This window comes from Centroberyx gerrardi, chromosome 9 (assembly GCF_048128805.1).
Source record: "Centroberyx gerrardi isolate f3 chromosome 9, fCenGer3.hap1.cur.20231027, whole genome shotgun sequence".
Taxonomy (NCBI): Eukaryota; Metazoa; Chordata; class Actinopteri; order Beryciformes; family Berycidae; genus Centroberyx; species Centroberyx gerrardi.
This window is the reverse complement of record NC_136005.1, coordinates 1,447,099-1,471,248: the sequence shown is the minus strand read 5'-3', so window position 1 is coordinate 1,471,248 and position 24,150 is coordinate 1,447,099. Positions and strand designations below refer to the sequence as shown.

Genomic DNA, 24,150 nt, shown 5'->3' with positions numbered 1-24,150 from the left:
ACACACACACACACACACACACACACTTAAGCAACCTGTGACACACATTAAGAAAATATAACATCCTGCCTACTGCACACTGAACTTACACTAACATACATTTAAACACACACACACTCTCTCTCTGTCTCATACACACACACCCAATATCCATCTAAATGCCCATTTAGATATATATTCAAAGTCCCGATCCAGAATTAATTTACCCACATAAACTGGTATCTTCAAGGAGTTTGACTTCTAAAGTGAAAATAAGACTTTTGCAACTTTCCTAATCCGTTTTTATCTCAAAATACAAGTTAGTTTCACTTCAAACATCACACATTCATGCTAATTGGTGAATGTTTTTATCCAAAGCACCTTCCAGTATGATGAGGGTATTTTCCACAACATTTAAATATACAGTAATTTAAACCTGCTGCAGATTTGATGCATTAGTAGTTCTTACAGAAGGAACCCAGCCCAGTTTCTTCTCCGACGACGGCAGCTGCTTGTTCTTTAACTTCTCTAGAACTTCCTGTAAAGCTTCAATCTGTTGAAGGACAAGTTGAGAAGATCACTGGTCTGACCTGGACTGGACTGTCCAGGATTACATCTAACATGTCAATCACATTCATGTCAAAACATCACCCTGAAAGATGTTCAACCTCCAGAAAACCTGACAAACTCAGATCTCCACCATCTGAAAAATCTCTGACAAAATGAATAAAAAACTCACTATTAAATATTAATTATGTTATTGTCTATATCCAGTCCTTAACTTAGAAATTAGAAACATTTCAGAAGACGTCATCATCTGTTTTCTCTAAATATGAAGCAGTGAAAATCTGTTTTGTCGGTTCTCACCAGTTCTTTCTCTTCCTGAGTCTTGACGGCGTCTTCAGGAGAGCGGGTCTCTATCAGGTCCTCACATGTCCCCAGGACGACCAGCGCCCAGCAGGCGGCGCTGAGGAGGAGCATCCTGCCGGTAACCATGGTGACGGGACCCGGGCCGTGGGATGCTGGGATGCGGCTGGACGGTGGATTCTGGGCGGAGCGCGGCGGTGCGAAGGTTTTATACTGGAGCGGCGGCGGTCTGATGTTTACCGTCTGATGATGAGACTGACCCCCCGCCGACCTGCGGGGTCAGAGGTCACAGGGCAGAAAGAGCTGCTCTGCTGCACAGGAGGTGAGGTGGAGCGAAGGAAAATCATTAGAAATACGCTTCAGACTCTACTGGTGGAAATTACACGCCTCTTCAAGATTAAATACTTTTATCGTTGACAAATGATGTAAATACATTTTAAAAATTAATTGTTTGTATGACACAATAGGCCTACCTGTTGCAAACATACACACAATATTGTGAACTTCTTCTACCTTTAAAAAAATACTAAAACTAGAACTGAAACTAAATAAAAACTAAACTAAAAATAAACATTTGTAAAATAAATGAATAAATTAAAACTAGAGACAGAGATGTAAAGAACATCACTAACAGCTGATTTAACAGAGTTACAGAGTTTTAGGGGATTGTTCCTTTAAGAAAAGGATTCAGAGCAGCACGGTGCGGTCTGATCCTCCGGGTCAGTGTGTGTGTGTCACTGTTTACGTCAAAGTACACAAGAAGCTTTAATATCCTGCTGCATCACATCCTGAACATGGAGCCATCACCAGGAGCCCTGCATTAAATATAACCTTCTGTTTAACATGGCGAGGGGTTGGAGAAGTTTAATTATTTCATTTTAAGATCGACTTCAACCAGCAGTGAAATGAGAACATTTCCAGACACACACACACACACACACACACACACACAGGACTGAGGCTGAATGCCATCTCCATACACAACACATGCATATTGCACAGTGTATTGCATATTGATGATGTGCATTGTCTGGCGTTTTGTTTTGTTATTTTATTCTATTTGTTATTGTTGGTGCTCTTGGTGCAACAACAATAACAGTATTGGTGCTCTCTGTATATTTTGATATTCCTGTGAGCAGCTCAGTGTGACACTGCAACCCAAATGTTCCCATGGGGACAAAAAAGTCACTGATCTATTCTGAGCTTATAAACTGTTTCTTACCTGTCCACAGTACTGCAGTGTGTTTACAGGTGAGCAGTACTGCAGTGTGTTGACAGGTGAGCAGTACTGCAGTGTGTTTACAGGTGAGCAGTACTGCAGTGTGTTGACAGGTAAGCAGTACTGCAGTGTGTTTACAGGTGAGCAGTACTGCAGTGTGTTTACAGGTGAGCAGTACTGCAGTGCGTTTACAGGTGAGCAGTACTGCAGTGCGTTTACAGGTGAGCAGTACTGCAGTGCGTTTACAGGTGAGCAGTACTGCAGTGCGTTTACAGGTGAGCAGTACTGCAGTGCGTTTACAGGTGAGCAGTACTGCAGTGTGTTGACAGGTAAGCAGTACTGCAGTACTGCAGTGTGTTTACAGGTGAGCAGTACTGCAGTGTGTTTACAGGTGAGCAGTACTGCAGTGCGTTTACAGGTGAGCAGTACTGCAGTGCGTTTACAGGTGAGCAGTACTGCAGTGCGTTGACAGGTAAGCAGTACTGCAGTGTGTTTACAGGTGAGCAGTACTGCAGTGTGTTTACAGGTGAGCAGTACTGCAGTGCGTTTACAGGTGAGCAGTACTGCAGTGCGTTTACAGGTGAGCAGTACTGCAGTGCGTTTACAGGTGAGCAGTACTGCAGTACTGCAGTGCGTTTACAGGTAAGCAGTACTGCAGTACTGCAGTGCGTTTACAGGTGAGCAGTACTGCAGTACTGCAGTGTGTTTACAGGTGAGCAGTACTGCAGTACTGCAGTGTGTTTACAGGTAAGCAGTACTGCAGTGTGTTTACAGGTGAGCAGTACTGCAGTACTGCAGTGTGTTTACAGGTGAGCAGTACTGCAGTACTGCAGTGTGTTTACAGGTGAGCAGTACTGCAGTACTGCAGTGTGTTTACAGGTGCTGTACAGTATTGCAGACTGGAGCTCATGTGCTGCTGAATGAATCCTTAAACCCTTTTTTATACAGGAAATAAACACAAAGCAAACAGTTTCCCTGTTATCAATATTCTGCTCATCATCAGTATGAAGCAGCTGTCATGTTCGGGTTTCTACTGACTGAGATGAGAGTTAACCAGGTCACAATAAACAGAATATCTGCATTAACAACATCAGTGCAGTGAATATCAACAGGATGATAATGTGAGGAGACGATCCTGTCATCAGCTGCTGCTGTAACATACATGTTCCAATATTTAACATACATGTTCCTATATTTACCACCAGAGGGTGCCATTCACTGTGTGGTGTGTTTACAACGACAAAGAGGAAGATGAAAGTACAATGAAAATGTGATCACCGTTCTTTTATTAACAAAATAGTCTTTACTCTGAATATACTCATTTTATTTTCACAAATGAACGACAATCAGACTTTTTCCAAAACAAGAAGATCTCAGTAACTCAGAACCAATAAATAAAACAGAGTTTTCACCTCTGACATCAAGCCTTCCAACGTTTCCCACAAAGAAACAAACACTGAAAGTAGAAAACAACACGGCACTCTTCAGTCGAGTGTTTTAAAGAACGAAACAGAAACCAAACAGCTTGGAACAACTTTCACAACAAGGATCAGAAAATCAGAACGTCACTGGAACTCCATCTGAACACAGAAAACAGGATTCCTTCTCTACAAGGTTTTTGCCTTTTCCCCGAGAAGATTAACAAGAACAAATAAAATAAATAAATAAAAGGTTAAAAAAAAAAGAACAGCCTTCCTCTTGCTATCTGAACCGTCGCAGCAGCAGAGTCTCTTCCCATAATCCCTCTGGCTGCAACGCAGAACCTTGAAAAAAAACAACAACAAATAAAAACAAATAAACAAACAACAAAATTGCGCTATGACAGACTGATGAGCACGCTCAGTTTACAGATCTGAACTCTTCTTCACTGAAATAAAAGAAGCGTCCTGCCCCTGGTCTGGAGGAAGTCCAGATGGGACAGACGGTCTGAGGTCTCGTTCACGACTGACTTCTGCGTTACATTCTGGTTGCTGGACGTCCGCTCGCTGCTGTGGGAGACGGTGTTGATGGGTGACATCACAGCGCCCCGTCTGGACAAACCGTCCCGCCGACAGCGGAGGGACGGACTCGTTGTGTCTCGACTCTCACCTGAACCTGAAGCTGTTTTAAATGTTTCTCTTACAGTAAAGCATCAGATCCTGCAGCCAGACCTCTGAGCTCCCCTGGACCGTCTGCCAGTTGTTTCTCAGGTTCTCAGGGTGGAAACTAAATCTGCTGAAGCTGCTTTTAGTTATTCTGCTCCCAGTTACTGGAATAAAGCTCTGAGATGTTCCCACTGTCCGCTAAAACATTCCTCCTCTCTGTGGCTTCTGCTAAATCATCTGTATGAAACAGGTGTTATCCTTATTATTTATTTCTTACCTATTTTATCTTTCTTTCTTTCTTTCTTTTTAATGTCAATTTATGTATTTTTTCTGGTTTTATGTGAAGCACACTGAATTTGCAAATGTGCTGTATAAATAAAGTTTGCCTTTCCTTACAGTAGAAAATATATTTCACTCTATATCAACTATTTTAAATTGGTTGGAGAACGTTGTGTTTGTGGCCATCTGTGTATGACAGGCTGTTACTTTGCTTAATATAATACATACAGTACTGTGCAGAAGTCTCAGGCACTCTAGACTTTTTTATATACATTTTGTCTTTTATTTTTATATTTAGAAACATTTCATTATTTTTTAAAGCATCTTCGCTTTACAGAACTTTTTACATGAGCCGAAGATTTTTGCACAGTACTGTAACTCCATACTAACCCTAACCAGTAGAGACAGTAGAAACAGTAGAGACAGTAGAGACAGTAGAGACAGTGGAGACAGTAGAGACAGTAGAGACAGGAGAGACAGTAGAGACAGTAGAAACAGTAGAGACAGTGGAGACAGTAGAGACAGTGGAGACAGTAGAAACAGTAGAAACAGTAGAGACAGTAGAGACAGTAGAGACAGTGGAGACAGTAGAGACAGTAGAAACAGTAGAGACAGTAGAGACAGTGGAGACAGTAGAGACAGTGGAGACAGTAGAAACAGTAGAGACAGTAGAAACAGTAGAGACAGTAGAGACAGTAGAAACAGTAGAGACAGTAGAGACAGTAGAGACAGTGGAGACAGTAGAAACAGTAGAGACAGTGGAGACAGTAGAAACAGTAGAGACAGTAGAGACAGTGGAGACAGCAGTAGAGACAGTAGAGGCAGTGGAGACAGTAGAAACAGTAGAGACAGTAGAGACAGTAGAGGCAGTGGAGACAGTAGAGACAGTAGAGACAGTAGAGGCAGTGGAGACAGCAGTAGAGACAGTAGAGGCAGTGGAGACAGTAGAAACAGTAGAGACAGTAGAGGCAGTAGAGACAGCAGTAGAGACAGTAGAGGCAGTAGAGACAGTAGAGACAGCGGAGACAGTAGAAACAGTAGAGACAGTAGAGACAGTAGAGACAGTAGAGACAGCAGTAGAGACAGTAGAGGCAGTGGAGACAGTAGAAACAGTAGAGACAGTAGAGGCAGTGGAGACAGTAGAAACAGTAGAGACAGTAGAGACAGTAGAGGCAGTAGAGACAGTAGAGGCAGTGGAGACAGTAGAAACAGTAGAGACAGTGGAGACAGTAGAAACAGTAGAGACAGTAGAGACAGTAGAGGCAGTGGAGACAGTGGAAACAGTGGAAACAGTAGAGACAGTAGAGACAGTAGAGGCAGTGGAGACAGTGGAGACAGTGGAGACAGTGGAGACAGCAGTAGAGACAGTAGAGGCAGTGGAGACAGTAGAAACAGTAGAGACAGTAGAGGCAGTGGAGACAGTAGAAACAGTAGAGACAGTAGAGACAGTAGAGACAGTGGAGACAGTGGAGACAGTAGAGGCAGTGGAGACAGAGGCAGTGGAGACAGTGGTGACAGCAGTAGAGACAGTAGAGGCAGTGGAGACAGTAGAAACAGTAGAGACAGTAGAGACAGTAGAGGCAGTGGAGACAGTGGAGACAGCAGTAGAGACAGTAGAGGCAGTGGAGACAGTAGAAACAGTAGAGACAGTGGAGACAGTAGAGACAGTAGAAACAGTAGAGACAGTGGAGACAGTAGAGACAGTAGAGACAGTGGAGACAGTAGAGACAGTAGAGACAGTAGAAACAGTAGAGACAGTAGAGACAGTGGAGACAGTAGAGACAGTAGAGACAGTAGAGACAGTAGAGACAGTGGAGACAGTGGAGACAGTAGAAACAGTAGAGACAGTGGAGACAGTAGAAACAGTAGAGACAGTAGAGACAGTGGAGACAGCAGTAGAGACAGTAGAGACAGTAGAGGCAGTGGAGACAGTAGAAACAGTAGAGACAGTAGAGACAGTAGAGGCAGTGGAGACAGTAGAGACAGTAGAGAGAGTAGAGGCAGTGGAGACAGCAGTAGAGACAGTAGAGGCAGTGGAGACAGTAGAAACAGTAGAGACAGCAGTAGAGACAGTAGAGGCAGTAGAGACAGTAGAGACAGCGGAGACAGTAGAAACAGTAGAGACAGTGGAGACAGTAGAGACAGTAGAGACAGTGGAGACAGCAGTAGAGACAGTAGAGGCAGTGGAGACAGTAGAAACAGTAGAGAGAGTAGAGACAGTAGAGGCAGTGGAGACAGCAGTAGAGACAGTAGAGGCAGTGGAGACAGTAGAAACAGTAGAGACAGTAGAGGCAGTGGAGACAGTGGAAACAGTAGAAACAGTAGAGACAGTAGAGGCAGTGGAGACAGTAGAAACAGTAGAGACAGTAGAGACAGTAGAGGCAGTAGAGACAGTAGAGGCAGTGGAGACAGTAGAAACAGTAGAGACAGTGGAGACAGTAGAAACAGTAGAGACAGTAGAGACAGTAGAGGCAGTGGAGACAGTAGAAACAGTAGAGACACTGGAGACAGTAGAGACAGAAGAAACAGTAGAGACAGTAGAGACAGTAGAGACAGTAGAGGCAGTGGAGACAGTAGAAACAGTAGAGACAGTAGAGGCAGTGGAGACAGTGGAAACAGTAGAAACAGTAGAGACAGTAGAAACAGTAGAAACAGTAGAGACAGTAGAGGCAGTGGAGACAGTAGAAACAGTAGAGACAGTAGAGGCAGTGGAGACAGTAGAAACAGTAGAGACAGTAGAAACAGTAGAGACAGTAGAGGCAGTAGAGGCAGTAGAAACAGTAGAGACAGTAGAGACAGTAGAGGCAGTGGAGACAGTGGAAACAGTAGAGACAGTAGAGACAGTAGAGACAGTGGAGACAGTGGAGACAGCAGTAGAGACAGTAGAGGCAGTGGAGACAGTAGAAACAGTAGAGGCAGTGGAGACAGTAGAAACAGTAGAGACAGTAGAGACAGTAGAGACAGTGGAGACAGTGGAGACAGTAGAGGCAGTGGAGACAGTAGAGGCAGTGGAGACAGTGGAGACAGCAGTAGAGACAGTGGAGACAGTAGAAACAGTAGAGACAGTAGAGACAGTGGAGACAGTGGAGACAGCAGTAGAGACAGTAGAGGCAGTGGAGACAGTAGAAACAGTAGAGACAGTAGAGACAGTAGAGACAGTGGAGACAGCAGTAGAGGCAGTGGAGACAGTAGAAACAGTAGAGACAGTAGAAACAGTAGAGACAGTAGAAACAGTAGAGACAGTAGACAGTAGAAGCAGTAGACACAGTAGAGACAGTAGAGACAGTAGAGACAGCAGTAGAGACAGTAGAGACAGTAGAGAGTAGAAGCAGTAGACACAGTAGAGACAGTAGAGACAGTGGAGACAGTGGAGACAGTGGAGACAGTAGAGTAGAAACAGTAGAAACAGTAGACAGTAGAGACAGTAGAGACAGTGAAAGTCTTCCCGTCTGGATGTTGTTACCTCAGTCCTTGCAGCTCGGGGGTCTGGAGTTGGTTCTGGTCTGCTGCTGAGCCTGCTGAGTCACATGATCAGGATCAGAGACAAAACCTTCATACTGGAACATGTAATGATGCAGTGACCTGATGAGGCTCAGAGAACTGCTGACTCACTGCAGACAGGCTGAATCTTTCATCCATAATGTGACCAACAACAGACTGTAACTCAAAATATCAGAATCTGTCTCAGCAGTGATCATGTGATCATGTGATCACGTGATCATGTGATCATGTGATCACGTGACGGGGCGGGCTGAGACCGGAAGGTTGCCGGTTCGAATCCACAGAGCAGCCGGAGAAAGAGAAGGAAAACACTCTCCTCTCCCTCAGCTGCTCAGTGGAAACCAGCAGACAGAACAGTTCAACTTCTCTGGAGAAACACAAACTGAGAGAAAGACAGAGACAGAGAGACAGAGAGAAAGACAAAAAGAGAAAGAAAGCAGACAATGGAAGACAGAGAGAAAGAAAAAGAAAGAAAGAAAGGTGTGTGTGTGTGTGTGTCTGACCATGTAGCTGCCGGTGTGGAAGCCACACATGTACCAGGACATCAACATGGCCGACAGCGTCGCCGTGTCGACGTCGGAGCGACCGCCGGACGCCCAGAGAGGAGGAGGAGGAGGAGGAGGAGGGACGAAGGACACAAACTCCTGCAGAGGAACACACTGTCAGGACAGCTGGGACGCTTTGAAAACAAGCACCGCTTTAACATCATTATGCGATAATCTGACGCAGAAAATCAAATGAGCATTTTATAATTAAAGGTTTTACTGTGTTTTTAACATTTCTTTTGATCCTTTGATGGAAAAAAAAAGTATGTTTTTGCCTCTTAGACTTCACAGTCGCTGCCTTTTGAAATACAGAAAATAATTGGATTGGACTTGGTGTAATCTTAGGTTAGGTGAGGTGGGGACTCGAGTCACATGACTTGGACTCGAGTCACAGTTTTAATTGGTTGAGACTTGACTTGATGCATGAAGAGAAGACTTGAGACTTGACTTGGGTTCTGGTGACTTGGGACTTGACTCTGACTTGTACTTTGATGACTTGAAAAGGTTTCTAAAGTCTTGACTTGAGATCTTGTGTTTGTGTAAATGACTTAGATTGAAAGTGATGAGATTTGTTCCAGCGGACGACTGAATTTAAATTCTGTTTTCTGAACATGTTTCCATACAGAAAGTGTATACACAGCCTGTATACATGACACACTGATAAGCCCCCGGCGGCCTGCGAGCCTGTGGGAACCCGGCAGAGTCTCACCGCTGAGCCGGGGGTCGGAGGAGGAGGAGGAACCGGAGGGAAAAGGGAGAACAGGCTGCTGGCTGGTTTCTCTGCTCCGTCTCTCTGGAAGTTTCCTCTCCTGTTGTCTCCTGGATCTTTCTCTGCTTTATTCAGGTAACTGGGCCTTTCTTTAACCTGCACACACAGCAGAACCTTAAAGAGTTTTTAAAACCTTTTTCATAACAGTTAAAATAAAATATGAGACCAATGCGGCAAATGAAATAACCGTGGAAGTACACCTGTAAGAATATAAGTCTGAGTGAGAAATAACATTTTAAAGACCACTAAAGACTTATAATGCTGCATTTAACCGTTTTCAGTTAGACAGCATGGTTTATGTCATTTGCAGGTATTTTAAGACTTTCTCCTGTGTGTTTAGGACAGATCGTCCCGTATCTGTAACATCACAGGTTCAATCCCCACAACAGCCAGTGGATGAATCTCATTTGTGAGTGTTTTATATTCCTTCCTGTAGACTCCAGCCAGGTTCCTGATTTGGATTTCCCATAATTCTTTTTCATTTTATTACTGCGACTCGTCCGTCTTCACTGATGTTTTATTTTCCCCAAAAGGAGAAGCCCTCTAATAATTGTTATATTCATGTTGCTGGCTGAGTTAAAGTGGATGCAGACCAGCTGAATCATTTGACTTATTTTAGATGCTGTTATCTGGATTTTTATTGGTGTTGTTTAAAACTATCCTTAGTTTCTACAAGCTAAACCAGCATTTTATCATTTTGTTATTGAAGAAAAGAGTCAAATGTCTTGAGATTGATATGACAAATTATTTTTTAAATAATTGAAGCATATTACAGGGCTGTTTTTAAAGTTTTCATCTTTTGAATAATTATCAAGATAACATCATATATCGAGATAATTTTGGTCAAGATAATCGTACTATGAAATGTTCATGTCAGGCCGAGTCCTGTACTTAAAGTAAACCCTGAAGCCCTGCCTGACCTCCCTGCTGCCCTGACCTCTGACCTCTGACCTCTGACCCCTCTGGTGAAACACAGCATGTTGGTGTATCATACAAACACACAAAGTGGGATACAGCGCTCATTTCAAAAGCCTGATTCAGCTCTGGAAGCCGGGGGCAGGTGGATGGATTTGGAGTCTGTGTTCTCATCACTTAACGACTAAACTGACCAACAGGATAATTTCCCCAAAGCTGCCTGTGTTCCTGCAGCGAGCGGCGAGCGGCGAGCGGCGAGCGGCGAGCGGCGAGCGGCGAGCGGCGAGCGGCGAGCGGCGAGCAGTAGCTGGTGGCTGCTCAGACTCACCGAGGCGGCGGCGGCGGCGGGCGGCTCCTCTCTCCACGCCGGCCTCCTCTCCCTCTCTCTCTCTCCTCCTCCTCTCTTCTCTCCCTGACTCTCCTCTCTCCTCTTCCAGTCGGAGCTGCCGGTCAGACTCGGCTTCCGGCCGCCGGCCTGCAGGTGAGAGACTGACTCATTTTCATATTTAAAGGGATAACCAACTAAAATATGCAATTTCTCATTAAACCGTTTGTTTTAGCCATTGTTGGTGTAACAGGAAACTGTGAGAATCTGGTCTCAGGCTAATCTACGCTGTAATTAACAAACCAAAAGTTTGGCGGGAAGCGTCAGTGGGAGGGGCTTATTTGAATATTAATGAGACATAGAGGAAGTGGTTGTGGAGGAATATTCTCCTCTGTCGCTCGTCTGGGAAAAGAGTTTTAGGTGAAGCAGCCAGAAACACTTCGTCCATGTTGCAGCTGAACTGAGCAGCAACAGGGAGAAATCCAACCATTATCAGAATTTCATACTCTTCCAGGCCTGGGCCAGCAGATCCTGGTCTAACCCCGGTCTTACTCCAGTCTAACCCTGGTCTTCCCCCAGTCTTACTCCAGTCTAAACCTAACCCTAACCCCAGTCTAACCCTGGTCTTCTCCTGGTCCAACCCTGGTCTTCCCCTGGTCTACACCTGGTCTAACCCCGGTCTTCACCCGGTCTTCCCCCGGTCTTACCCTGGCTGAAGCGGCTCTGCTGGGCCCGTTGAGCTCATCGGGGGCCAGCAGGTCGATCAGGTCTAGTTCCTCCTCGTTGTTGTAGCTGTCGAAGCGAACGGTGCAGCGCTCCCCTCGAACCCAGACCAGCACCGCCGGGTAGACCAGGCCGTCCTCAGAATAGACGGCGCGACACCGGGAGCCCACCTTCCACACCTGGGACAACCAGGATCAGACTGACTGATACACAGCCAGGCAGGCAGCAAACTCACTGCTGCTCCAATAAACCAGACACTTTCACCGTTTCACCAGCCAACTACATGTTTAGAACAGAGTAGGACTCCAATTAAAGACCAAACTTACAGGTGTTGTGCCAAAAGCTGTATCCCCTAAAATTGTGTTTCCTCGTTTTGTTTTTGCTTGTAGTTTGAGATAATAAGATCACAAACAAGCCTGATCTCTGGTCATCATCAGGCAACTAGGCAGGTCCCTTTCATTGGTCTACTTTCAGTCTTTGTAATCCCAAAGAGGTTTTTAAAACGCTGAAAAGCCAGCGATAGAAAAACAATAACTAAACGATCATAATTTTCTTCCATGGTGTGAACTGAACACCCCCCGCCAGGGGAAACACAGTTTTTAGATCTTGGCACAGCAGACTACAACTGATGGTTGGTTCCCTGTAGACTAGACCAGTGGTTCTCAACCTGGGGGTTGGGGGGGGGTTGAGAACCACTGGACTACACTAACTTACCAGACACAAACTAACATTCAACAGTGTCTGGTTGGCTGACTGATGATTTCCCAGCCTGTAGTTGGGTCTTTTATAGCATCGCTGCCATGCTTGTATATTGCAATGGTCACAGTCTGCATTTGGCTTATCTGTCTTCACTGAATTATGAATTATCAGCAGTTTGTCAATTGATTAGTCTGCTGTGGATTACAGGAATTACATTATTGACTGGCTGGAATAATGTAATTCCTACATTATTGACTGGCTTTACATTTGTGAGACAGGGGGACAGCTTCAATTTCTTCACAGCAAAAAAAGGCAGTCCAGCTAAAAGTGTGAAAAAGATAAAGATATTTGACACCGTCTGACCCGTCTGTCTCTCTGCGGCTCTGCAGCCTCCGGACTCTTCAGAGCGCTCAGCTCCATCTCCTCCTCGTTACCGTAACCATCAAACCGGACCCTGCAGCGCCGCCCGTCCGTCCAAACCACCGAGCAGGCGTAGAGACGGCCGTCCTCCGACCACACCGCCTGACACCGGGCCCCGATCGCCCACTGAGAGAGAGGGAGAGAGAGAGAGAGAGAGAGAGAGAGACAGACAGAGAGGTGTAACTGACATTAAAAAGTAATTTTATGTTAATGTATATAATGTAATTAAACTTTAGCAATAGCATGTCAGCAGTGAGAACATCTCAAACAGGACACCAAAGTGATGCTGTAAAAAAGTGAGTCATTCTCCCACATATAAAAGAGGAAACAGAATGGGACTAACAGGACAACTTTGGGAACTAAAAGCTGCAGTGAGTTATTCAGATTAAAGTTAAGACCTCAGTGAACTGGTTGCCGGACTTGACTCAGCCGTTACCTTCGACGGGGCGCTGGTCTCCGCTGCAGCCGGGCAGGGCGTCTCTCCATCGGCCGCCCGCTGCCCGTCTCCCTCCCTGTCGGCCTGTCTGTCTGCCTGCCCGTCTCCCTGCTCCTCTCTGCTGTCTGTCTCTGTGGAGGCTGCACTGTCTTTCACATCAGCTGGCTGTACAGAGGAAGAAACATCGGGAATTCAGAATCACGTAAACGCGGCTAGCCCTGATACATGCCATTTTCTCTTGTACAGAGAGAAGAGACGCCAAACTGCGTCAAAAAATCTGGCAGTTTAACGCTGCCTTACTTATCGACAGCAGTGTAACCTAACAGCAGAGATGGGCAAAGATATATTAAAATGTATCTTGTTACAAAATACAAAATACCCCTCAAATAAATGTATCAAAATAAAATACAAAATACTGGAGCCAGAAAATGTATCAAGATAAAATACATGTATTTTCAAAATAAAGGAAAATACATTTGTAACATTGGGCATTCAGAATTTGTACAAAATGGCAGAACATTCAGATTTTTATAATGTACACAAGGCTCTGGTGAGAGTTTGAACCATACAGGAAGGAAGAACAGGAAGTAGAGTGCTACTGTATATGCATATGCCTGTACTGTGTATGTACATATTTTACCCAGGCAAAAACACCTGCACACATATGGGGGGGGGGACTTCACAGAAGATGAACTTGATTACGGAAATACTGTGAGTAGTGTGGGCTTACAAAATCACTGTGTGAGTGTGTCTAAGTGTATTGTTCTTCATTTTAAGATGTATTTACATGAATTTTTTTTCTGTTTTATGAATCATGGAGAAAGTATTTTGAGTATTTTGAAAATACAAAATTACTCCACTCTAAAGTATCTTGTTACAAATTACATTTGAATTTTTTCAGCCCTGTCAAATACCAGTTACAAAATACTCAAAAGTAATTGAAATACGTATTTCAAATAAAAGTAACAGAAATACTGCCCATCTCTGCCTAACAGAACATGGCTTAATACGTTTAAAGGGCTGTTGGATCCACTCTTCAATTCGGCATACATCCAACACATAAAGCAGCACTCATTTCAGTAAAACTTCAGCTTTTATGACTGGTTCGCCTGTTATTCCCACAGTCTCCGTCCACACAGAATGGACCGTAACGTTAGTGGGCGGTATCGAGTAGACTGAACAAATTCTAAAAGCTGAGATTTTGTTTAAATACAGTACTGCTTTGTGGACCGTCTATATGCCGAATTTACCAGCATGCCCAAATTATTTCTATAACGTTTTAAATCATGTTCTACCGGGTATGTACTAGTGTAGAAAAGTAAGGTCAGAGGTAAGGTCTGAATTGATATAATTTTAAATGGAGCTTGGCAGATCTTTCCTAACAGGTAGAACGGCAGGTACTGGTGCTCAACCGTTGCTAGCTGACAGCCTTGTACAGTAAGAGTAACGTTACGGGAGAAACTGTAAAGTCAGTTATTTCTGCTGCAGTTGCAATCACACTTCGAAATGTGAAATCTCAACTGAACCTTAAACGGCTTGACGGCGTTTTCATAGGCTTTTACGAGGGCAAAGTCATCTTTTGCAACCGCTGCGGCGGCCTCGTCCTGTGGAGAGGAGAAAAGTTTAGAGACCAAGAAGTCACAAGCTAGCAAGTTGGCAACTAACGTTAGATATTAGCAGCTAGCTAGCCAACTGTTCCCCGGTGTGCTGAGTTAACGTTGACTTGTTAGTTAACTTAGCCGATATTAGCTTGTTCCATAAATGTCATTTTTCGTGATGAACCCAGACGCAGAGATGAAACATACCCCCTCTCCATTTGCTCGGAAAACAATATTCTCTTTACACTCAGCCATAACTGTCATTTGTTAAAAGCACATTAATTTCACAAACGAACATTGACAACACCAGTGTCAAGTTCGCGAGAATCAACAAGGTAACTTCCGGTGAACAATTTCAAAATAAACTGCGCTACTGTTCTTTTTGTTTTACGGTGGTTGGCATCCAGCTTATTGGTGCATTACCGCCACCTTCTGCCCCGGAGTGTGGACCAGGCAATAGACTTACAATCTAAATCCCTTCAAAACACACACACACACACACACACACACCCTAAACTACATTTTATCCTCCATGCTTTACAACCTTGTCTTACTATAAAATCCCTATCCATGTCAACCACCCTAGCACCCTATCCCTGTTTATCCATCATATCCTATAAAAAAAAACCTGTAAGAAAGCTAACAGTGCCCTGATCTGTGCTCTCTCACCCATGCTCAGTAATCCTTTTAATATGATTTCCTGCACCCCTAATTCCCTCAGATTAATCCTCATCATCTCTCTGTGTCCCATACCCCCTACACCTCAGAACTAGGTGCTCCACTGACTCCTCGTCCTCCTCCTCCCTCACACAATCCTGTCTGGTGTTTCCCTACCATTTTCAGTGTTTTGTTTAGTGCACAGCGCCCCAACCTTAACCTTGACAACACAATTTCCTCTCTCCTGTGTCCACTACCTACCCTAGTAACTGTTTTGAATTTGATATAAATGCCTCCCTCTGTCCCACCTTTCTTGCCACATTTGGAGCTGTTACTGTTGGTCTAACTACCTGTTTTCAACATGCAGTGAATACTATCTGAAACCAGGTTGAAACGTTATATAAATCATAAGGTACAAGAGTGAAAGTGAAAGGTACATTTCATGAGGATTCCGGAGTAAATTAAGAAATAATTGTTGTTCCAAAATGTCCTCTACACAGCATATATTAAATAGCCTATGCTCTTTTCTGTCATGCCAATAAAGCTGATTTGAATTTGAAATACCATAAGAGGCAATGTACTGTATAAAGGTCTGCCAAAAAATTCACACAAATAAATCTATACCAGACAACTTGCAAGGATGTCTGCTTTCTTGAAACTCCACTTTAATCATACTTTAATGATTTTTGTCATTAAAATGTAAACCCCAACATGAATCATAACTCACTCTATTTTAAAAACATGATGAATTTTATGCTTTTAATCAATGTCAAATCAAAGGTGCTTTCTTACCATGAAATTCAAAAGTGCGTATTACCAAAACACAACAATTGTCACCCTGACCTTATTCATTTAGCAACCATGACAATGAAACATTAAAACAAACTGCCCTGTAATGTCAGATCAGTCAATTGATCAACTGACAGTTTCACCTGGGGATTTTAATAACGGAGATTTTCCCCATTATCAATATACAGTCTGAGGTTGTTACCTTTATTTTGAAGGCAAAATCTACTAACTTCTGGTCTCAGTCTGGTTGTTCCTGCTTGCTTGACGCATGTTTTGACAACTCTGCAACCGGCGTTAATTACAAAACTCCCGCGAGCATCTACCATGGCATCTACGTGACGTTTTGCCACCAGCTGGACGGGGCATGCTGGGACATATAGTTTTTTAAACCATGCGCACCAAGTGTCACAGTGTTGCCTGTATTCTGATGATGATGATGATGATGATGATGACGATGATGATGATGATGATGATGATGATGATGATTATTATAAGTCACTTAAGTTGTCTTTTTAATGGTCAAATCATCCTGAAGTTCTGCTGCTGCTAATTCCCTGTAATATGATGAGTTATCAGTGAACTGTTCCTCACTCATAATAAAAACACTCTAAACAGCCTCACTTGTTAAAAGATAATGGCCTGAAATCACCTGATACCTCCAGGTGTGTCAGTCTGAGGCGCCGGGGCTTTCAGCATGGAAGTATTATTTGGAGTTTGGTTTGTCATCAGAGGAGCACAGGGGTTAGATGATGATGAAGATGATGATGATGAAGGAGCGCTGAGCTGCAGACGGCTCATCTGTCCTGCAGAGGAAGAGCTGAAGACTGAGAGGGAGTCAGTCAGCAGGAGTCCAGAGGAGAGGTGAGCAGGTCAACACCCACCCCACCCCACCCCCCACCCCACACACACACACACTGGATCCAACTGTGCATGTGTATTGCACAATTAAGTGTGCGAGTAAGGTTTGTGTATTGCAAAAGTAAAGGTGCAATAAGTGCGATCTTTACTGACCACGATACATCTGCTGATGATCAATACCAGTGATCAGTGAGTGATTGACCAACTGCTGAGAGTTCTGCCACACAGTTAAAAAAAAGAACAAAAAACATTAAAATATCGTTTTAGATGTGAGGTCAGATTGTGAAGCAGAACGGCTACTGATCATATTCCAGCATGATTCATATCCTGGAGTAAATATCCAACTCTCCTTATGAAAAGAAACTATAAATAATAATAAACAGTATAATCTGCACAGCACAGTAAAACTATAACCGGAATATTCTCTCACAGAAAACAGCTATAATAATACTATGATACCCGCAAATACCACAGTAAAAATATCAGTCTCTATTGGAATATTGTAGTGATGCAACAGCAGCTAAAAAATACCATAAAGTGCCATAAAGTCAGAATAAACTGAATAGACATACTGTAAGTCCCTATAGGAATATTATAGAAATATTATAGGAGTATTATATTGATTCCATAGGAGATAATAATACCATAAAGTCATATAAAGTCACTATAAAGTCACTATACTGAGTACAAACACATTATAAGACCCTATAGGAATATTATAGGAATATTATGGCCCAAGTTTCAACATTATAGATTTATTATAGATCTGTTCTAGTTCGTCCTGAACGCCTGGACCTTCATACAGTTTTACTGCACTCTTATTCTCTGTTGTTTTTTTAACCTGCAGGTCTGAAGCTCCTTAAAACACTTCCTGAACTTTCTGTTAAAACACTTCCTGAACTTTCTGTTAAAACACTTTCTGAACTTTCTGTTAAAACACTTCCTGAACTTTCTGTTAAAACACTTTCTGAACTTTCTGTTAAAACACTTCCTGAACTTTCTGTTAAAACACTTCCTGAACTTTCTGTTAAAACACTTCCTGAACTTTCTGTTAAAACACTTTCTGAACTTTCTGTTAAAACACTTCCTGAACTTTCTGTTAAAACACTTCCTGAACTTTCTGTTAAAACACTTCCTGAACTTTCTGTTAAAACACTTTCTGAACTTTCTGTTAAAACACTTCCTGAACTTTCTGTTAAAACACTTCCTGAACTTTCTGTTAAAACACTTTCTGAACTTTCTGTTAAAACACTTCCTGAACTTTCTGTTAAAACACTTCCTGAACTTTCTGTTAAAACACTTCCTGAACTTTCTGTTAAAACACTTTCTGAACTTTCTGTTAAAACACTTCCTGAACTTTCTGTTAAAACACTTCCTGAACTTTCTGTTAAAACACTTTCTGAACTTTCTGTTAAAACACTTCCTGAACTTTCTGTTAAAACACTTTCTGAACTTTCTGTTAAAACACTTTCTGAACTTTCTGTTAAAACACTTTCTGAACTTTCTGTTAAAACACTTCCTGAATGAACGAGCTGATCCATCACCCAGTCCATCAATCAGCGAAGCATCAAGTCATTAGAGCCTATCATGGCCGCTGATCAATAGAGCTGATTGGTTTCACATTAAAGCCCCATCGGATAAATGCCGCCTGTCTCATCATAAAGCTGCATGTTATGGTATCGATTGGGATTCCTGATTGGTATTTTGTCGCTAATTGATTTCATCAAAGCGACACAGTCATGTGATCAGGCTTCAGCTCATCAATACTTCAGTTTTAATAAACCTGAGAGTCTTCATCATGTTCAGATCATTAAAAGGTTTAAAGTCCATTTAGATCAATACACCTGAAGAAAAACAACCACAGTAAGTGAAAAAACGACAGTAATCAATCAATATAATCAATTACAGAAGAATAGTGTAAGAGATCACAGCGAAACTACACAGAAGTCTTATAGGAATATTACAGTGATATTACAGGAGATAAAATACCATAGAGTCAACACAGTAAAATAAACTCACATTATAGAAATATTATAGGCCTATAGTGTTTTTTGTCCTGTTAATAATGAGTGTATGAGCTCCGTCAGACCGGCAGGCGGCGCAACAACACCAGGAGAAATAGATCTGCTCTGGAAACTGAAGCTGCTGCTGCTCTGAAAACAGATCGATCCAAAATATCTATAAAGATAAATTAATAAATCAGGTGACAGTTCAATACTGTCATAACATAACCATGTCATTAAAACCCGTTTACACTGACTTGTTTTTATGTCTTTTATGCTTTTAGGCTATTATTATTATTATTATTATTATTTTATTTTACTATTTTACTGTTTCAACAATCTTTTCTTGTCTTTTTCTCGTGTCCTGTCTTCCTATTTAACGTGTTTTAATTTATTCTATGAGTTTTGTTAAAGCACTTTATAAACTCTGGATAAAATAATTTCAATATACATGAAAGTTTATTATATAAAGTGTGTTCTCTGCTCCAGAGAGCCGCTTCCCTTAAAGTTTCATCTAATCTAATTAAATTAGCTTAACAATAAGGATTTAGGGCCCGATACCAGGGGGCGGGGTGTGTGTGAGTGTGTGTTTGTGTGTGTGTGTGTGTGTGTGTGTGTGTGTGTGGGGGGGGGGGGGGTCCTGTTGTTTAGATTTCTAGTTTTACTTTTCTATATATTGCTTATACTGGTATATTACTTCTTCATACGCTGCTTCATGACCAGACCCATCTCTTCATTTCTATGTCTCATCTTTTATACTTGATTTTTAAATTCAAGTTTAATTTGACCTGCAGGAGAAAACCTGCAGGACAAATCCCTGGTATGTGCAATAAAACTGATTCTGATTCTGTAGATGGGCTGATAATCAAATTGAGGATAGTGAAACAATAATAGGCAAATAGTAATAGGCTAATAATAATAATGATAATAATAATAATAACAATAACAATAATAATAATAATAATAATAATAATAATAATAATAATAGTAATAAAAGTGAAATTAACCTGTTCCTCATTTTGCTGAGGGCCCCCGGACCCCCTCAGTGACCCGTGGAGGCCCCCGGACCCCAGTTTGGGAACCGGTTTTGAAGCCAGTGCAGCAGCAGAGTCTCAACGTGTTGAAACATGTTCTGTTTCACTGCTGCAGTGCCGCTGCGGGCCGCGGGGGGGCGGAGCAGACCGGGGAGACTGACTGTTAACGTGTGTGTGTGTGTGTGTGTGTGTGTGTGTGTGTGTGTGTGTGTGTGTGTGTGTGTGTGTGTCTGTGTGTGTGTGTGTGTGTGTGTGTACAGTGGATCATGTGTAGGAACATACAAGGTTTTCTATTTTAAATAGGCTAATAAACATTAAAGTTTGCACCCATATATATATGAAGCTTATATGATTATTATTATCATGAGTCTTATTATGATGACGTGCTGCCGGTAAACAGCCTGATCTGGTCCTCTGACCGGACCGGGCTATTTTTAGACTGGAGCTCAGCCTGAAGAGAAACATAACTGATCATTTCTTATAAAACTCGTGTTTTTCGAGGCGGATTTCGCTGCTGTTGCACAACGAGCTTCGTGCTGCTGCTGCCCGAGCTGAGCACGAGCTGCTCAGCTGCCTCTGCTGCAACTTCCCCCTGTGTGTCTGTGTGTCTGTCTGTGTGTCTGCAGCCACCAGGCTCCAGGCAAACACATCACCACACTTATGGAAGATAATAGATGATATACCTGCAGAACACTGTCCTGCTGTCTGGGCACAGAGACATTATTTTCTCAGTCTTCTTCTGTGCAGACTGAGCCGTCCGCCATGTTTCTGCTGCAGAGGAAGACTTGTTGGAAATTCCTCCGCTCAGAAACCCGGTAAACAAACCGGCAGTGTGAGAACAGAGGAGGTGGGGGGATTCTCCGAAACCTCCCACGTGGGGTCACCGGCGTCTGCGGCGCGCGGAGCCAATAGGCGCGCGGGACGGAGAATCTATTGACAGCGACGGACCAACCGGAGAGCGAGCGTCGGGGCTTCGCCACGCCCACCGCCGAGAGAGAATAAAACGGCGGAGTTTCGGGTTGCAGAGACAGAACTCTCTCTTTGCAGACCGGAGACACACACAAGGACTTACCGCTGATTTTTTACCGTGAACGGACACTGGACGGATCTTTGTACCGATCTGGATTACCGGTTGGGACTTTCTGCACGCCGTACCTCGGGAATATAACCCGCCTGCTGTTTGGATATTATCCTGGACCTTGTGGAATACATTACCGACTTCAATATGACTCTGGAAGAAGTCGTTGGATGCAACATTACCGAGAAAAAGTAAGTTATTTTGCGCCGTGCAGCGGCACGAGACTGCACCGGCTACAGCAGCCCGGTCTCTATTCCCAGACTTTATTCCTAGTCTTTATGTCTAGTCGGTATCCTCAGTCTTATTCCAGTCTTTATTCCCAGTGTGTATTCCCAGTCTCTGCGGTCGCCGTGGTGTTTGGTGTCATTTCTAACAGATTCTCTCTCTCTCTCTCTCTCTCTCTCTCTCTCTCTCTCTCTCTCTCTCTCTCTCTCTCTCTCTCTCTCTCTCTCTCTCCTCAGGATGGAGACAGTGAGTCAGGCTCTGGAGGAGTTGCTGGTCGCAGCTCAGCGGCAGGACTGTCTGACTGTGGGAGTCTACGAGTCCGCCAAACTCATGACTGTGTAAGTAGATTTTCATTAAATCTGAAGCTGACTGCACGATTCCAACCATATCGCCAGTAGAGTAAAGGAGAATTCCGCAGTTTTTCCATATAATAATACTAATAACCGCCCCCCCCCCCCCCCCCCCCCCCTGCAGAGACCCGGACAGCGTCGTGCTGTGCCTCCTCGCCACTGATGAGGAGGATGAGGACGACATCGCGCTGCAGATCCACTTCACGCTGCTGCAGGCTTTCTGCTGCGACAACGACATCAACATCGTGCGGGTCTCCGGCATGCGGCGCCTCGCGCAGCTGCTGGACGAGCCCAGCACCGAGGACAGCAACGGCAACGAGCCGCGGGACCTGCACTGCATCCTGGTCACGGTGAGTCCCGCAGCCCGGCCCCGGTTTGAGCCGGTTCATCTGTAGCGATTTGTTCCATAACGGAATTATTGTTATTGTGCAGTGGAATAAGAGCAAGTGTGATTCAGAAGTTATTTAATGTGATTTTTTAGAGTGATACATGGCAGTGAAGTGCAGTGTCTACTAGAGTACTATAGTGGAAAAAAAACATATCATTAATAGTAACATAAATAATAAAAAATGCAAAAATATAAATATCATTAAAAATCTAAAAAATGCAAAAAATAAATACCATTATTATTATTATTATCCAAGTATTATTGTTCACTTCCTGGTGTTCCATGTGTTCATGACTAACCCCCCCCCCCCCCCCCCTGTGCTCTCCAGAACCCGGCCTGTCAGCCTCTGCAGAGCTCGGCCCTGCAGGACGTCAGCAGCTTCTGTGAGGAGAGCCGCTGCAGGAACCAGTGGGTTCCCTGCCTGGAGCTGCAGGACCGCTGAGCGTCCGGACCGAGCCGAGCCGAGCCGGACCGCTCAGGACCGGCGAGAGCGTGGAAATTAAGTCAAAGCCATCCTTCTTCGGAGAGGACAAAGGCGTCGGACGGGTCCGTCTGTCTGTCCGGGCGGCGGACCGCCAGGTCCGGGCCGCCGAGGCTGAGGCCGGGCGGGCGGAGGGGGGACGGGTTCTGCCGGACCAGCAGCCTCCTCTGTAGCGAGGAGGAGGAGGGGGGGGCAGGAGGTTTCACTGCTGTCAGACGGGACGGGGAACACACCTGAACCCGGCTGTTGGAAACCCATGTAGCCTAATTTATGAAATGCAATGTGAAAGACTGAACTGAACGGCTGGCTGGATGCCAGCGAGGCCTGAGCAGTTCTGAGCACGCTCAGAACAGCAGAGACTGGACTGATGCTGCGGACAGGATGCAGACGATGTTACAGAATATGTTTTCAGTTATTGTTTGAAAAATGAATTCTGATGGAATACAGACAAATGTGATGTTATTTAATTTGAACAGAGTAATATATGACAGTGGAGCAAACTGCTGAAACAATGTCGACTTACTTATTTGAATAAATTATTGAACGAAATCTGAGACATCTGAGTGATTCATCCAGAGGGGTGGTGTGTGTGTGTGTGTGTTGGTGGGGTTACTGCTTGGTGTGTGTGTGTTCAGACTGAGGTCACATGTTTTCATGAGTCAACAAGGCGGCTCTGTTCATCAGCCTGCTGCTTTACATTCTGGTGAACTCCTTCATCCAAAACACCTCACAGGTCCATGAGAGCCTCAGTCTGACTGTGGGAGTTGAACCCTCGACCCTGACAGAGCTGGTGCCTTGCTCCGGGGTTTTGTGTGTCAGTTCTATTCAGAAGGATCAGACAAGCTGCTGGTTCCAGTCTGCTGCTGGAGAAACTGCTTCATCCTCTTCAGCTCTGCATGAAAACACAGCGAGGAAGACAGAAACCTGCCACTAAAATCTTCCTGTTAATACATACTGCTCACTTTATTGTTTAAAAGTGTTTCGACACAACATGTCAGCCATCCAGAACGCTTCAGTCATGTACAAAGATTCAGTCCAGCACAGTGTTTCAGTCCTGCAGTGTTTCAGTCCTGCAGTGTTTCACTCCAGCACAGTGTTTCAGTCCAGCACAGTGTTTCAGTCCTGCAGTGTTTCAGTCCAGCACAGTGTTTCAGTCCAGCACAGTGTTTCAGTCCTGCAGTGTTTCAGTCCTGCAGTGTTTCACTCCAGCACAGTGTTTCAGTCCAGCACAGTGTTTCAGTCCTGCAGTGTTTCAGTCCAGCACAGTGTTTCAGTCCAGCACAGTGTTTCAGTCCTGCACAGTGTTTCAGTCCAGCACAGTGTTTCACTCCAGCACAGTGTTTCAGTCCTGCACAGTGTTTCAGTCCTGCAGTGTTTCAGTCCAGCACAGTGTTTCAGTCCTGCACAGTGTTTCAGTCCAGCACAGTGTTTCAGTCCTGCACAGTGTTTCAGTCCTGCAGTGTTTCAGTCCTGCACAGTGTTTCAGTCCAGCACAGTGTTTCAGTCTTGCAGTGTTTCAGTCCTGCAGTGTTTCAGTCTTGCAGTGTTTCAGTCCAGCACAATGTTTCAGTCCTGCACAATGTTTCAGTCCAGCACAGTGTTTCAGTCCTGCACAGTGTTTCAGTCCAGCACAGTGTTTCAGTCTTGCAGTGTTTCAGTCCAGCACAGTGTTTCAGTCCAGCAGTGTTTCAGTCCAGCACAGTGTTTCAGTCCAGCACAGTGTTTCAGTCCTGCACAGTGTTTCAGTCCAGCACAGTGTTTCAGACCAGCACAGTGTTTCAGTCCTGCAGTGTTTCAGTCCTGCAGTGTTTCAGTCCTGCACAGTGTTTCAGTCCTGCAGTGTTTCAGTCCTGCAGTGTTTCAGTCCAGCACAGTGTTTCAGTCCAGCACAGTGTTTCAGTCCTGCACAGTGTTTCAGTCCAGCACAG

At 44.0% G+C, this 24,150-nt stretch overlaps 3 protein-coding genes across 3 annotated transcripts in view; 1 reads left to right on the top strand and 2 right to left on the bottom strand.

The window, feature by feature from the left end:
* The window catches only part of LOC139908157 (cocaine- and amphetamine-regulated transcript protein-like), a 1,098-nt gene extending 123 nt beyond the window's left edge, over positions 1–975 (bottom strand). Inside the window, exons 1-2 of the mRNA XM_071894746.1 lie at positions 847–975; positions 449–532 (exon numbers count right to left, since the gene is read on the bottom strand). Coding sequence (XP_071750847.1) covers positions 449–532; positions 847–975 — 213 coding nt within the window. The remainder of the gene's footprint in view (positions 1–448; positions 533–846) is intronic.
* A 2,377-nt stretch (positions 976–3,352) lies between these two features.
* On the bottom strand, positions 3,353–14,676 carry LOC139908153 (uncharacterized). The gene is made up of 10 exons (XM_078285595.1): positions 14,567–14,676; positions 14,288–14,365; positions 12,762–12,926; positions 12,269–12,451; positions 11,191–11,385; positions 10,487–10,633; positions 9,184–9,339; positions 8,433–8,573; positions 7,892–7,943; positions 3,353–3,828 (listed from the first exon to the last, which is right to left on the bottom strand). Exons 1-9 carry the CDS (start codon positions 14,621–14,623, stop codon positions 7,893–7,895), a joined length of 1,173 nt encoding a protein of 390 aa, XP_078141721.1. The 5' UTR covers positions 14,624–14,676; the 3' UTR covers positions 3,353–3,828; position 7,892.
* Positions 14,677–20,745: 6,069 nt separating this feature from the next.
* LOC139908154 (growth arrest and DNA damage-inducible protein GADD45 beta-like) lies at positions 20,746–22,771 on the top strand. Its single transcript, XM_071894738.2, has 4 exons — positions 20,746–20,969; positions 21,240–21,341; positions 21,478–21,703; positions 22,070–22,771. The coding sequence occupies exons 1-4, from the start codon at positions 20,926–20,928 to the stop codon at positions 22,181–22,183; spliced, it is 486 nt and encodes a 161-aa protein (XP_071750839.1). The 5' UTR covers positions 20,746–20,925; the 3' UTR covers positions 22,184–22,771.
* Positions 22,772–24,150: the final 1,379 nt, after the last annotated feature.

Coding starts and splice junctions, on each gene's coding strand:
- LOC139908153 (XM_078285595.1), bottom strand. CDS start 14,623: ATGACAGTTATGGCTGAGTGTAAAGAGAATATTGTTTTCCGAGCAAAT. Junction 14,366..14,566: donor TCCGAGCAAATGGAGAGGGG/GTATGTTTCATC, acceptor TCCTCTCCACAG/GACGAGGCCGCCGCAGCGGT. Junction 8,574..9,183: donor CTCCGACCCCCGGCTCAGCG/GTGAGACTCTGC, acceptor GTTCCTCTGCAG/GAGTTTGTGTCCTTCGTCCC.
- LOC139908154 (XM_071894738.2), top strand. CDS start 20,926: ATGACTCTGGAAGAAGTCGTTGGATGCAACATTACCGAGAAAAA. Junction 20,970..21,239: donor TGCAACATTACCGAGAAAAA/GTAAGTTATTTT, acceptor CTCTCTCCTCAG/GATGGAGACAGTGAGTCAGG. Junction 21,342..21,477: donor TCCGCCAAACTCATGACTGT/GTAAGTAGATTT, acceptor CCCCCCCTGCAG/AGACCCGGACAGCGTCGTGC.